The sequence below is a fragment of the Sipha flava genome, unplaced genomic scaffold, assembly GCF_003268045.1.
Source record: "Sipha flava isolate LNK unplaced genomic scaffold, YSA_version1 47_pilon_pilon, whole genome shotgun sequence".
NCBI lineage: Eukaryota > Metazoa > Arthropoda > Insecta > Hemiptera > Aphididae > Sipha > Sipha flava.
The window spans coordinates 983,577-998,247 of NW_020273276.1; the positions used below are offsets into that span (position 1 = coordinate 983,577).

A 14,671-nucleotide genomic window follows, 5' to 3' on the forward strand; every position below is an offset into this window, starting at 1 on the left:
GTTAAAATAAATACATGAATATTACGGAAGTTAGCAAACCGTTTAAATCAAAACTGTAAAAGACACCAATTAAAAGATATCTTAAAAGATACCAATTTGAATTAAATATTTATATAATATATATATTTTACCAATTAGGTTTGCTTACTCCCAACGATGTAACTAATTTTGGTATTGATTCTTACTGAGTCCCGGGTTTCAATGTAATAATTTTTCGTGAAAATAAATAATGTGTTGAAATAGTATTTGTATAAAAAAAATAATAATAAAATCATTGAATACGTTATATATATATAACTATTACAGTTAGCATTCCACATATAAATTTATTTATCGAAGTTCAACTTAAAAAACACATGATTTTAATCAGAAAATGAATAATTTTTAGTTAGATATTTGTTTTTTGATGCCAATATATTAAAATCAAATCAATTAAATACTTTTCATTATTATTATAAGCAATAATAGTTTGTGTAAGATAATTATAAAATTTCTAGATATTAAAAAATTACAAAACGCAGATAGATACAACATGTATTTTTCTCTAATATTCATTTTTTTATTTTTTAAGACTGTTGAAAATACTTAGTCAAGTGTTAGTAACTATAATAATCCTAATTTCTTTTTAAAATTAGTGCAAAAATTATGGCTATTATACCAAAATCATTTACACTACGTCCCTTATACTCACTACAGTATATATTCAATATTATAATCTTAATTCAATGTTGTGTGTATAAATATAATTTATGAACTATTTGTGTTGGGTTGTTAGTATTTAGGTTCTTAAATTGTTTAATAAAGGTATTTGTGAGAGTATCAAAGACAATTTTATATTCGGATACAGGAGTTATTAACCTGAATTTCGTGTAGTAATTTTGTAAAAATAAAATGGCAAACAAAGCACATATTATAAAATAGACTCTTTAGTATAAAGACTGTTGAAGATTATCGAAAAGTTATTATATTGTTTAACAAAACTCAAAATGTTTAATAGATAAATTGTTTTGTTCTAATTATTAGCCATCTATATTAAAAACATTAATTTACTATTTTAGATATTATTATTTTATGATACTATAAATACAATAAAAATAAAGTGATTTAATTTGCGTAACTTAGGCTAGGTTCACATGGACGCGCGTATAACCGTTCAGATGGCTGTGTGTCACGCGCGTTGTACAGGAATGTTCTAGTCAAAAACTATACTACTTAGTATAGTTCAAATTGTCATGAAGAATTAATGTGATAGATGCTGTGTGTTTATTGCCCGTCCACCGAAGGATGAGAAGATGCAGACAAATGATGGAAATGAAATATTGGGTTCATCCTATTTTGAAAAAAAGGTTTTCTTTAAATCTTAGATTATTATTACTTTATATTTAGTGCTACATTATATTCTAAACTAATAGAGCACCATGAAACATTTTTCTATTACTTTAAAATGTCCATTAAATCATTTAACGATCTATTGGAGATAATTAAAGACTCCTTAGAAGCTGATGACAATGTCCCAGATGGCAGGTCTTTTTTTTATTTCATTAATTAACATATCTATTTCAATTTCCATATTTAAAATAATACTTGTTTTCAAAAACTATAGATGAAAATTCGATCGTTCGTATTGAAACGCGCGTGTCAACTGAACGGTCCGATAATAATACATGATATTTCAATCCGCGGTGTTATGCGTGTGTTCGCGCGGAAATAGATTCTTGCGTCGTTATCGCGATCGACGCATGTGTACGCGCGCCATGTAAACGATGAATAAGAAATCCGTATATCTAAATACGCGCGAAAAACTGGCAAGCGTGCACGCGCGTCTATGTGAACCTAGCCTTATGGTTTTGTTAATTGAACATAATTATTTCATATTATTATTTAGTGCTCAAAAACTTTAAGATATTCAAAACAGAAAACACTATCATAATAGATACGGCACATTAAATACGCCAATCAACTTTAGTGATGAATCGATTTTAGCAATAGATTTGTATCTACCCAGGTATGATACTAGGTATATATGTATTATGAACGGTGTTGGGATAATGGACGTCAGTCATTTCCGTCAAAAAACTTGATTTTCGTGTCCGTCATAATGGAAATGTTCGATTTTCATCTCCGCCAAATCTATTTCTACACAACTGTCTAAATTATAGTTTGAGAACCATTTAAAGTTACCTAGGGGCCACCACGGAGAGATGGTTTTTATATTGACCAACAAAAAATTGTTTGACTTAATTTTCGGATTCATATTTTTGAACTTCAATTGAATTTTATAATTAAATTTGTATATATATATATATATATATATATATATATATATTAGTGATGGGTCGAACTGTTCGAATCTCGAACCGAATTGAACCGAACCCTTGATGTTCGGTTCGGTTCGAAATTGGAACTCGGCATAAAAAAAATTGAACCGAACTATCAAACATTTTTTACTGTTCGAAAATCGAACTTGAAAATATTTGTTGAACCAGACTTACTGGACACGATAGTTCGAAAACCAAATATTTGTACAATTCTTCAAAAGTTATTTTTGAAAAATAAAAATTGATAATGATTATTTAGAAATATTTAGACTATTGGCGATAGAAAGTGATAATCTGTAAAGGACACGTTATGCATTATTTATAATAATAACGCAATTATTACAATAATAATGTTATTTTTCCAGTGGCATGTTAAACATTTACCCTCCACCGACCAGAATATTAATAAGTTGTTTATCGCCAATAGAGGCAGTGTATCTACATACATAAATTAGCTATTTTTGTTTTTATCATATTTATTATAGAGTTTAAAATCTATTTTGGGTAAATCCATGGTAATATTCCGATACCACGACTTTGCTGTTAATAAAAACATGTTTACAACTTACGTCTTACATTATAAATTCTACTAATCATTCTATATTTGTGAATTAAAGTTATTATTACTATTTTTTTATACATTATTAAAATGTATTGATTGTATTGTCATATTACACTCAATACTCAATACCCAATGATTATTTTATAAGCTACAAGACAACACGAGAGAGCACAATACTGGTTTTGAAAAATAATAATAATAATAAGAAATTATATAAAATTTAAATGTTTTGTAAATAATACAATTACTTAGACTTAAAAGTTAAAATGTAGAATAGATAACACGAAAACTTAAAATACAATAGTAATTAATAATTATGGTTGATTTAATTTGTAGGTAGGTACAATGTACATGATAAAAAGTATTGAGTTCGAGTTCGACTTAAAATCATAATAGGTTCGGTTCAGTTCGAGTTCGAAAAAATAATTTAAAGTTCGGTTCGATTTAAAAAATCAGGGATCAACCCATCACTAATATATATATATATAAAAAGTCAAATATTTTTTATATTATATTAATTATTTATTATTTAATATTTCAAATAATTGTTGTATACTGTTTTTGAAAACGTCATTCTTGAAATTTTTTATTTTTATATTCTTCTATTGCGTTTGTTGTATTTATTAATCGTTTTTTTATATTACATCTTACAGAATTATTTATAAAATATATACATATATATATAAATATAAATTCTAATATATTTAATAAATACGTATATTATCCAGTGAATAATATTCACGATTCACACTGCTATGTTGTCACAGCATTGACATATTCGATCACAGAACTCCAATCCCGATAATACAGCCACTAACTACTTATGATATAGGTTATAACTTATAATATTGTATAGTTCAATTTTTATTTGTTTATAGTGCGTGGAAATTATTGAACGTAAAATCTCTTATTTCTTATATATCTTCAATACTCGTATAAAATTATGGCTTATCCCGAATCTCGATATATATCGATAATCGACAGGCGCGTAGCCAGGGGGGGTGTTACAGGTGTAGTAAATCCCCCCCTCTTAACCGTGTTAACAGTATACTGAAGTCTAAGAAAGGTTAAAATTGATCATAAACATTGATTAAAACATATTCATCATAACGAAATATATACATAACAATAATGTAAAACAAGGTTTCGTCTTCTCATTACATCGTTTTGTCTAATAAACCAAAGCCGTGGTTTTATGTCGTATCATGCGCGATTTAAAATAAGTACTTATGACAAAAATTTACATTTGGAATTTTAATAAAATATTTAAATACTTTCTCATACAATAGTATATTACACGTGAATATATATTCATGTGTAATGTACTAATGTGTTTGTATTTTTGTACAATAAAGTATACGTAGAGTATTTATTTTGTTGTGTATAATTTTGAATAACACCCCCTTTTTGAAATAGTTAGCTATGCGACTGATAATCGATAGAACTGTAGATAAATAAGGAGTTCTCAAATGCCATCACAATAATATAAGTAGAAATAGATTTGGCGGAAACGAAAATCGAACCTTTTTGTTTTGGCGGAAATGATGACTGCCCGGTTAGATTGAATTAATTTTATAGATTTTAAATTTAAAGATGCACCAATAAATAACCAATTTATTTAAGTGATTTGTTGAGTGTAAAATGCACACTGAATTGCTGCAGCATTCTATAGCTGAAAATATCAATAAGGATTTAAACGCTTAGAAGTTTGGGTGTTTTAACTTTCATAGCGAGTTGAAATCCAGTTGTAGATGATATTATTCGAAATCAATTTGTGTATACGGCTTATAAAAAGTAACCGTTACTAATACTATCCATCTGATAATTGGGAAATAATAATTTAATGGTATTATACATGGTGTCCTAGGATGATTCGACAAATGTAAAGGTAAACAAATATCATAGTAAAATTAAAATAAAAATAATTAAAAAATATTATGATATCTATGTAAATTATATGTATTATTGAATGTATTTTTTTTAATGTGGTAAGTATTATTATGTATAATGTTTTAAAATAGGATTAATTTTTTCACAGATGAAAGTTGTTAATTTAATACTATGTAGTTAAATTATTTTTAAATTGAAATCTTATAATTTATAATTAATTAAATGTACACAAAATAGAAAACCAAAAGTATATTGCCTGAATTTTCTGTATACATTTTCCGACTTTATTTTAGACCTTATTATGTTAATGCATTAATGTGTTATTATGTTACACTTTTAAAGGGCTAGATTTATTAGCATTATTTATATGTGCTATAGGTACCTAATATGACCTTAAAATTTAGAAATTAAAAAAAAACCAATGTTTTATTTAATACATATTTTTTATTACAATGAGAAAAAGGAAAAAAATCTATAAATATGCAATATACGTTTTAAGTAATTTAAATTCATTAATGTATGAACTATAAGGACATAGTGGGTTACTGTGCTATTTTCCTATATTCTATAATAATATATATGGTAAATACTATAAAATCCGAGCCCTATTTATTAATTACCACTTTCATCAAATTGATTTAAAGGTTACTTAATGAATGTTTTTTTTTTTACAATTTTCGTCTGTATTTGTTTAATCACTATTTTATTAAGATTTACAATAGTAGGTAACATAATGCACCCCGTCAGTAAATGCTATTATAATTTTAGTGGGTTAAGTGAATGTGGTCAATTTTGAAAAAAAAAAAATTAATTAATATAAGTTATCCAATATTTTTTACTCTTTGACTATTGTACAAAACATCATTGACATTAGTATCAGATCCAGGGGAAGGGTCTTTAAAAAATGAGTATCTAGAAAAACATAAAAAAAATAATTGAATATTTTAATAATGCGCACATATAAGAGAAAGGGTGGGCCAAAACCTCTGGGATCCTTCCAGCTGACATAGTTGTAACTTCTTTTTCCTTAAAATAGGAAAGAAAACCATGAAAATATTATAAATGTTGTGGAAAATTTAATTTTAGTCTCTTCTAAAAAATAATTATAACAATGTTAAGTTCACAATTCGTCAATTTATACAAAATTCGTTGTTTTATTTTTTATTTGTTCTTTTTTTTAAAAAACTCTATTATTTATAGTACATTGGAGTATTCTGATATGTTTAGAGTGTTATATGAAAGTGGTAGGAGCACATTGAGAACTTCGTAGTTATACCTTGAAAGTTCTTTGAAAGGAATCAGTCATCTCAATCAACGTGTTCTAATGTTAATGTACTTAATAGGTAATTTTTAAGATTTAATAAAATAATAAAAAATAAAATAAAATTTAAATATTATTTATATTTAATACTATTTTATCAAAAAAAAAAAAAAAAATTGGTTCAAAGTTATATTTTTTTAATACAAAATATAAGAAATACAATAATTATTTTTTTTTATAATTTTTTGCTTGAGTATAACTAAATTTAATGAACAAATATAATAATTTTGGCAAATAATCATATACTAATATTAATGAATTAATGAAAGCTTATGTAAAAAAAAAAAAATTAAACTATAAAAAAAAAAAAAAAATAAAAATAAATATAACATTGCATTATTTAATAATGTTCTGTTCATTATTCAATAATTACATGCATATTTTTAGTTTTAAGGTACAAAGAAGCTGGAATTTTAGGCGCAAACATTTAAAAGTATACGAGTATATAAGGTGTTAGAACAGTACACTAAATTACACACATAATTTTATTTTATTTTTTTCTCAATTATTGCTCCAATAATACAGGACTAATATTTCTATCCTGGTTGTGGACTTGTTGTGCGATTAAATGTGCCTATACGAAAAACCTTGAAAACGATCGTATTTTAATTCTATAATTTGACTACATATATTCTACCCGTACCGTTTAATTATTCAATTCAATTATATGTTATAGTGATGTTTGTATAATTTTTACTATCGTATAAAAAAATAACGGCCAAACATTCATGACCGTCTCATAATTTGAGCGGCCCATCGAGATTTTCTCGGTAGCCCTCCGGCTCAATACGCTCCTGCACAAATAGCAATTTTCTCGTTTTAATGTGCTTGAATTTTTGAAATTACAGTTTCCATAATAGGTTATATATATTAAATATTAAATTTGTGACTACAATTGTTAAAATACGCGTATACGGTACGAGTGTAAATATTACCAGATAATAAATGACAATTCAATTAAAATCGGTAACCACAATTGCTTATAGTTAATAATCCATCGTCAGATACGATTGTGCCACACGCTATTTTATTCGATTTTTTCTTGTAAGTACATTAGTAATAATCAGATTGATATTTAAAATAATACATTTTTATTTTATTAACAATTTGTTTATTATTTTTAAGGACCCCTAAACAATATTTCGCGATCGCTAGAATGAAAATCACGGCTTTACACGATTATTATTGAAGGAAACCAATATAAAATGTATACTGTATAATTTGTTCAGATGGTTAAACTTTAACAAATTATTTTAAAATCATACTTTTTCTAAAAATCCGATTTCACAAATAGTTAGTTTGGATATTTTTTCAAACTGTTGTGTAAAATTTAAAATTTTTAAACTTGAGTTCTAAACATCAAAAAAATCTTTTAATACAATTTTGTTGAAAAATAAACAGAACGAAAGTTATTCCATTTGTAGGAACATCCTGAGACACCTGTATAAACGTTCAGCGATTTCTTATACCGAACTCATGAGATTCAATTTGAATTGGAAAAGCAACTTGTTCAGACGGAATACAAAAATGTATCACTTAAAACAATAGTTGAACTTTTGAATAATACAGATAAATTTTAATTCGAACGAAAAACCAGAGCATTAGCTAATATAATATATGACTGATCTTAAATAGATGTGATGACTATTTTGATTCTCATATATTTATTATATAACATTATTGTATATTATACATTTCTATGTATTTAAAATTTAGTTGATTTTAGCATGTTGACAATATTATATTTATATTTTTTCTCGTAAAGAATCGCTTTAAATGGTAATATTTGAGTGCATTTTTATTCAACTTACATATAATATCAAATTCTGAGAAAAAATATACATCTCGTCACACCGAGTGGACATGAAATTGGGAAATTAGGGTTTTAAATTAATTGTTTTTAGTGAAAAAGTGAATTTTTTTTAATAGCGTATAAATAAAAACTGTGGATCGAATAAAAGTTTCTGATCGAACAGCTCTACAGCATTTAATAAACAAACCTATCGATCTCATGTCTTATATATTTATCCTTAAGATACTGTTATAAAAAATAAATCAAAGCAAACAATGGCGTTGTCTCCTTAAAGGCAGAGATTTTGGCCTCTAAAAGATGAGTTTCAGATCACTAGCTGTACCGTCCGTTCGCTATACGCGTAAAACGAACAAACCGGTCAGTGGGTGTGTACCGCTACACGGTGGTCGCCACATAACGACTTATGCGCGTACCCGAAATCCAAATGTACGCGTGGTCGCTGCATGCATACGCAGACCTTATTTGTGTGTGCACTACAGTTAGTGCGCGCGTGCTGCTGGGAATAAATTTAATTTTTTTTTCTTTTTTTTTGTGTACACGCGTATTATAATTAGTTTGTCCGTCGCCATTAGACGCGAATTGAATTTAAGACGGAAGCAAAGGATTTCATTATGTACAGGTCTGGGCTTAGGTGCGTTTACGATGCGTACAATACGCTACGGTGTGCGCGCGATGCGCACGCAGTGGCTGTGCGAGACAGAGTCGTATTTGTCGCAGTCGAGTTGGTTTTCGGATCCACGCGTGTGGCGGCGGTACATTATTGGTATGGGCATGACCGTTTTCGACCAAAAACGTACCCTTCCCTTTTCGGTCGATTCACTTTTCGACCAAATTTAAAATAGGTCGATTCACATGTCGACCAAAATCATACCCTTCCCTTTTCGGCCGATTCACTTTTCAACCAAATCCAAAATAGGCCGATTCCCTTTTCGACCAAAACAAAAATGTATGTAATAAATTTGAAATAATAAAATAATTATGTACAATTTTTGTCAATAATTATTAAAATATTAATATAAAAGTGAACGATGTTTTTTTATCTAGTTTTGATCTCTTATCGTAATGAAAATTGTTTGCATTTTTTTTTTCGAAAAATCGGAATTTTAATTTTAAAAATTTTAGGACTTTGCTCGTTACGCCTGTCGGATCCACTCACCAACTCAGTGACCTTTGCCCCGAAAACCCTGAATCGTCATTAAGTTAGTAGTTTCCATCATAATCAAACATTGTACATCATTATTTTATTATTTTAAATTTATTATGTACATTTTTGTTATGGTCGAAAAGTGAATTGGCCGAAAATGGAAGGGTACGGTTTTGGTCGAAAACGGACTCGCCTATTGGTATGGGTACCGCACGGCCGGTAGAAAACGGTGATCGGACACGTAGATACCGGTATTATTATGTATTATATCGTATTGCGTTGTTGTTGTTGTGCAGCGGGTGGGCATTGTGTGTACGCGAAATGTCGGCGCAATACGACGCGCGTTCGAACAATACAATGCGCACAGGTATCTGTCATTTGCGATTCGTTAAACACGCCGGTTTTGCTGCTGCCGAGTGCGCAACACGTATCTTCCGAAAGTCAGAACGCATTATGTTTTACGCGCAATAGAATGTTTCGCCTCTCCGCGTTTAAATAGAAAAAATAAAACGTAACGTAATAACACGACACCGCGTACGGTTGCCAGTGTTTCTCAACCGCTGCGTTGCGGGACAAGTCCAAGCGTGTTGCCGCGAGGTATGACATAAAATGAACAAATCCGCTTGTACACCTCATGCACGGTGTACAAAAATCAATAAACGCATACCGTATAACATGTACCGTTTTTAAAGAACAAACGTCGCGTCGCGCAGACGATTTTTATGTTTTCAAATTTTTATCACGTCATGTTACGTGATACGGAATATTTCTTATAAATTATATGATTTCACATAATTTTGTACAACAAATCAAGTAATATGTTCATGATTAATTGTAATCTACAAGATATTTATAGTACAATTTATATCATATATAATATATGTTACCGGCAATATGGATAATCCGGCATTTTGCAAAATGTCTAGGTATTATATAAAATGTCAAACGTGGAGTAGGCAATATGATGAAAACAAACAAAATTGGGCATCGCTTAACTAACTTAATAATAACCTAATAGGTAATTAATAGTAATAACCAACGATTTTACTTATCGTTTATCATAAATGTGCGTGCACGATTCAACGCAATAAAGATTAATATTTTTTTACTACTATAATAATAATTCTGAGGTACAATATCGAACGCACCAATAATTTTATTACAATATCGTAATTTTTCTCGTCATTTTCGTGTCTCGTTTTGGTGTTGCAACTATGCATATGATTTATGTCAAATTTTTATAACAAACTACAAAATTTATTTAAAAATTTGTTGACGAATACTTGTTTTTTTCTAATGAACAGTATAATGAGTTGATAAAAATTAAATTCACAAGAATTGGCCAAGGGTTTTTAAAATGTGTTTGTAAGTCCAAGTGTCAAAATAAAAAGTGTATTTGTCTTAAATATAACATTTTGTGCTCTTAAAAATGTCACTTTTTTACAACATGTTATAATAAGTAAATAGTAGTTTAAGTAAAATATTTATATAATAGTAATAATATAATAATAGATAAAAATTAAATTTTGTCTGTAATATGAGTAATAATGTATAATAATTATAAGAATCTTAATGTAATATGACATATAATAAAATGTTTTGTACTTTTTCTAAAAAAAAAATTGATATTTTGCATAATGCCTAGGTACTTTATAAAATACCTAGGTTATATGTAAAATAATATTTAAAATCATATGTTTTATTTATATTTCCTGAAATGGGTCGGTAATTTGCATAATGCCTAGGAATTTTGAAAAATACCTGAATTATCCAAATTGCTGGTAACATATATATATCATATATATATATATAAAAATTTCATATTTTTGTATGTTCGCGATAATCTCCGAAACTACTGGACCGATTTTGATGAAATTTTTTACACCGTGTGTAATTTGGTCCAACTTAAAATATAGGATAGTTTTTTTTTCAAATTTTTTAATATTTTAAATATTTTAATTAACTTTTTAATAAATGTGTATAATTGCATGGTGTATTTCGGTGTATTTCTATCACCGGAAACATCGAACTATACAAGATTTGAAAGGCAACCATAAACTTTTCGGTGGTACTGTTTTACTACTTTCCGGTGATTTCCGGCAGACTTTACCAGTTATTCCTCACTCTACTTTTGCCGATGAGATCAACGCATGCTTAAAACAATCGTTTTTATGGACAAGTGTTGAGACACTTCGACTGACTATGAATATGCGAGTACAATTGCAAGTATTTTGCAAGTATTTTCTAAACAATTGCTGGATATTGGAAATGGTGAAATTGAGTTGCATCAAAATACACAATACATAAAATTACCAGATATTTTCTGCACTGTTGTTGAAACGAGAAATGAACTAATTGAGAGTGTCTTTCCGGATATATTGAATTATTATTTAGATCACAATTGGCTCTGTAATCGTGCTATTTTGGCAGCAAGAAATGTTGATGTGAACGAAATTAACTTCCATATACAACAGATTTTACCCGGTGATTTGATGTCTTTTAAATCAATCGACACAGTTATTAATGAAAACGAAATCGTAAACTTTCCAACTGAATTTTTGAATTCTCTGGATTTGCCAGGAATACCACCACACAACCTTCAATTGAAAATTGGTTCACCAATTATTCTTCTACGTAATTTAAACCCACCTCAATTATGTAACGGTACACGTTTAGTCATAAAAAAAATGACCGAAAATATTCTTGAAGCAACAATTTTGTCGGGAAAATTTAAAGGAGATATCGTCCTGTTGCCACGTATTCCACTGATAGCGTCGGAATCTTCAATACCGTTTAAAAGGCTCCAATTTCCGATTTGTTTAGCTTTTGCGATGACTATAAATAAATCTCAAGGCCAAACAATGTCTATTTGCGGTTTGGATTTGGAAAACACATGTTTCTCACATGGACAGCTATATATTGCCTGCTCACGTGTAGGAAAACCATCAAATCTCTTCGTGTTAGCGAAAGACAGGTTAACCAGGAATGTTGTATACAAAGTAGTACTTAGATAATTTTTAGTTTTAATAATTTAATTTATTTTTGTATGTTTTTAATGTATATAGTATTTTTTGTAAGTAGGTCACTGATTACAAACAATAATTTAATATAAGATGAATAAAATGTAAATTCAGAAAATATATATTTTGGTTTGTACTTAATTTCAACTTTTAGATACTTTACCTATTACTTTTAAATTTTCTCATACATAATAACACTAATACATGGCCTACGAAAATGCTAAAAAACCAACTAATACGCGGGCAACGCCGTGTCGGGACAGCTAGTCATATATATATATATAAGTTACGGGCAAATTATACAATTTGTGCATTTTATATATTGTCCGGACAGTATATAAAATGTCCTTCGTATATTGGTTAATATAGATAACGGATGATATGATTTAATGAAATATGATAAATCAATGAATAATGACATGTATTTATGTTAGATATAAGTAGATATAATTGGTTGCACCACCAATCCTTTCTTGGCTGTGCTTCCTTTTTTTTTTTTTACACGATTTGCAACTATTTAAATATAGCATAATCATATCCCTGGTGATATTTTTATATAGGTACGCACTGAATTAATTAACTTGCACTATACAAACGATTCGCGGTTACTAAATAGTTCATTTTTGAGAATAGGTAAAAGGCCGACTGCACGATAAGCACTACAACTACATAATATGTAGTTGTAGTACTTATTGTGCACTTATTATATTATAATATAACTTATTAATCAGTAAATATAGTAATAATATATTATGTCACGTACACGCGTATAATATGTGGACAAGCGGACATCCCATTGTAAAAATATGATAAGAACAAACAAACTAGTTACAGATAATAATTAGACTTTATTTTAACTATGTTTTACGATTTATCATATTTCATTAAATCATATCATCCGTTATCTATAATGCCCATTATACGAAGGACATTTTATATATTGTCCGGATAATGTATAAAATACCCAAATTATATACATTGCCCGTAACATATATATATATATATATATTAATTTTTAATAACATTCTTGCTTCGTTTGAAAATTTGAAAATGTTCTTCTTTTTAATTTTTCTTAGACTTGAATAACTAGGTCAGACGATATAGGAAGTGTATGCAATAGATCTTTATTTGTGTTTAATCGAGAATTTTTCCGTGTATGGTGTTCTCGATAGTTATTATAGACCTTATTGCGACATTCTTGAGTTTCTTCTGAAAATTGACCTTACAATAAATAAAATAGAAATTTTCTTAAGTAACTATACAAATATAAAATTAAAATGATACAATTATAAGCCTATCGAAAGAAGTGCGTATCAAATAACATCTGTTTCATGAATAAGAGTTTTATAGATATGATCAGGCATATACCGGTGGCATGTAATACCAAGGATTAAGTTGCACAAAACGTTGGGCAGTTTTTAAACTGTACTCTTCAAAAGCATTAATATCTATTTCATATCCAATAGATAATACTGATAGTATAAATTTAAATCATTGGATCAAATCTAGGTTTATACTGGTAATCTCAGCTGATTTTTCTACATTTTTGAAAAATCCCCGAACAGTATTCCCATTATTTATTGTCCCATATCCTTTAAATATAAACATATCTAGGTATATACATAGGTTTATATAAATATTTTGCATATATTTATTAATATCTACTAACTTTTGACACTCACACAAGTAATATATGAACGTACATTTTTGAAGTTAAAATTTAGACAAAATTGAGATCTACAACTTCACATGAAAATGTACAGTGTTTATTTTTAATGCGAGATATTTTAAACCAAGTCGATGGAAATTATATTGTTGATATGATGTGTTCTTCAATCCAAGAAATAAATCAATTACTTTCACTCTAAATTATAATAACTTTTTTTCAGAATTCATTATTTTATTATTATATAAAAGCACATTTATAATTGTATTAAGCAAAAGTTTATACTCGTAAATATAGATACATAAAAATTGTATTTATTTATTTATATATTTTTAGTATAAGGAAGCTAACAAAATTAAGATCCTTTAATCTGTATTCTATTGGACCTTAATCTAAAGGAATATTTAACAAAAATTAAGACATCCTTAAATATTTTCGAGATCGTCTAATAAGACCAGCTAGTATGAGCCTGATTTTAGGTATACATTTTATCGAGTAAATTACGTCTAGCAGTTACATTATTTCTATGATAGCCATTTAATTTGGCATTACCCAAGGACATTATGAGGAGGCGACTATCATTGTCTTACAAAAAAATTTGTTTTTTGATTAAATAATATGGGTGGATACAATGGCGTAGCAAGGGTATGGTGGACTGTGTCTACGCCAGGGGCGCAAAATTGTGCAAAAGTCGTATTTTTATCCTACAATTAAATCAAAATTTTTCCATTAAACTTTTTAAAATACGTAGATGTTGTCTATTTGTACACACTACGTGTGCATTTAATGATGAAATTATGAAAATAGGGTATTTAAATAAAAAATTCATATGAAGAAATTATCGATGAATTTACCAGCCATAAAGCGAGAAAGCAAATTTTAAAAGTTTAAAATTAACACTGTAATAATAACTTATAAGTATAAATTGTATACTTAA

At 28.1% G+C, this 14,671-nt stretch overlaps 1 protein-coding gene across 1 annotated transcript; it reads left to right on the forward strand.

The window, feature by feature from the left end:
* Positions 1–11,639: 11,639 nt before the first annotated feature.
* LOC112689905 (ATP-dependent DNA helicase pif1-like) lies at positions 11,640–12,126 on the forward strand. Its single transcript, XM_025563781.1, has one exon. The coding sequence runs from the start codon at positions 11,736–11,738 to the stop codon at positions 12,060–12,062; it is 327 nt and encodes a 108-aa protein (XP_025419566.1). The 5' UTR covers positions 11,640–11,735; the 3' UTR covers positions 12,063–12,126.
* Positions 12,127–14,671: the final 2,545 nt, after the last annotated feature.

What these genes read in the sequence shown, in the direction of transcription:
- LOC112689905 (XM_025563781.1), top strand. Translation starts at nt 11,736, where the DNA reads ATGACCGAAAATATTCTTGAAGCAACAATTTTGTCGGGAAAATTTAAA.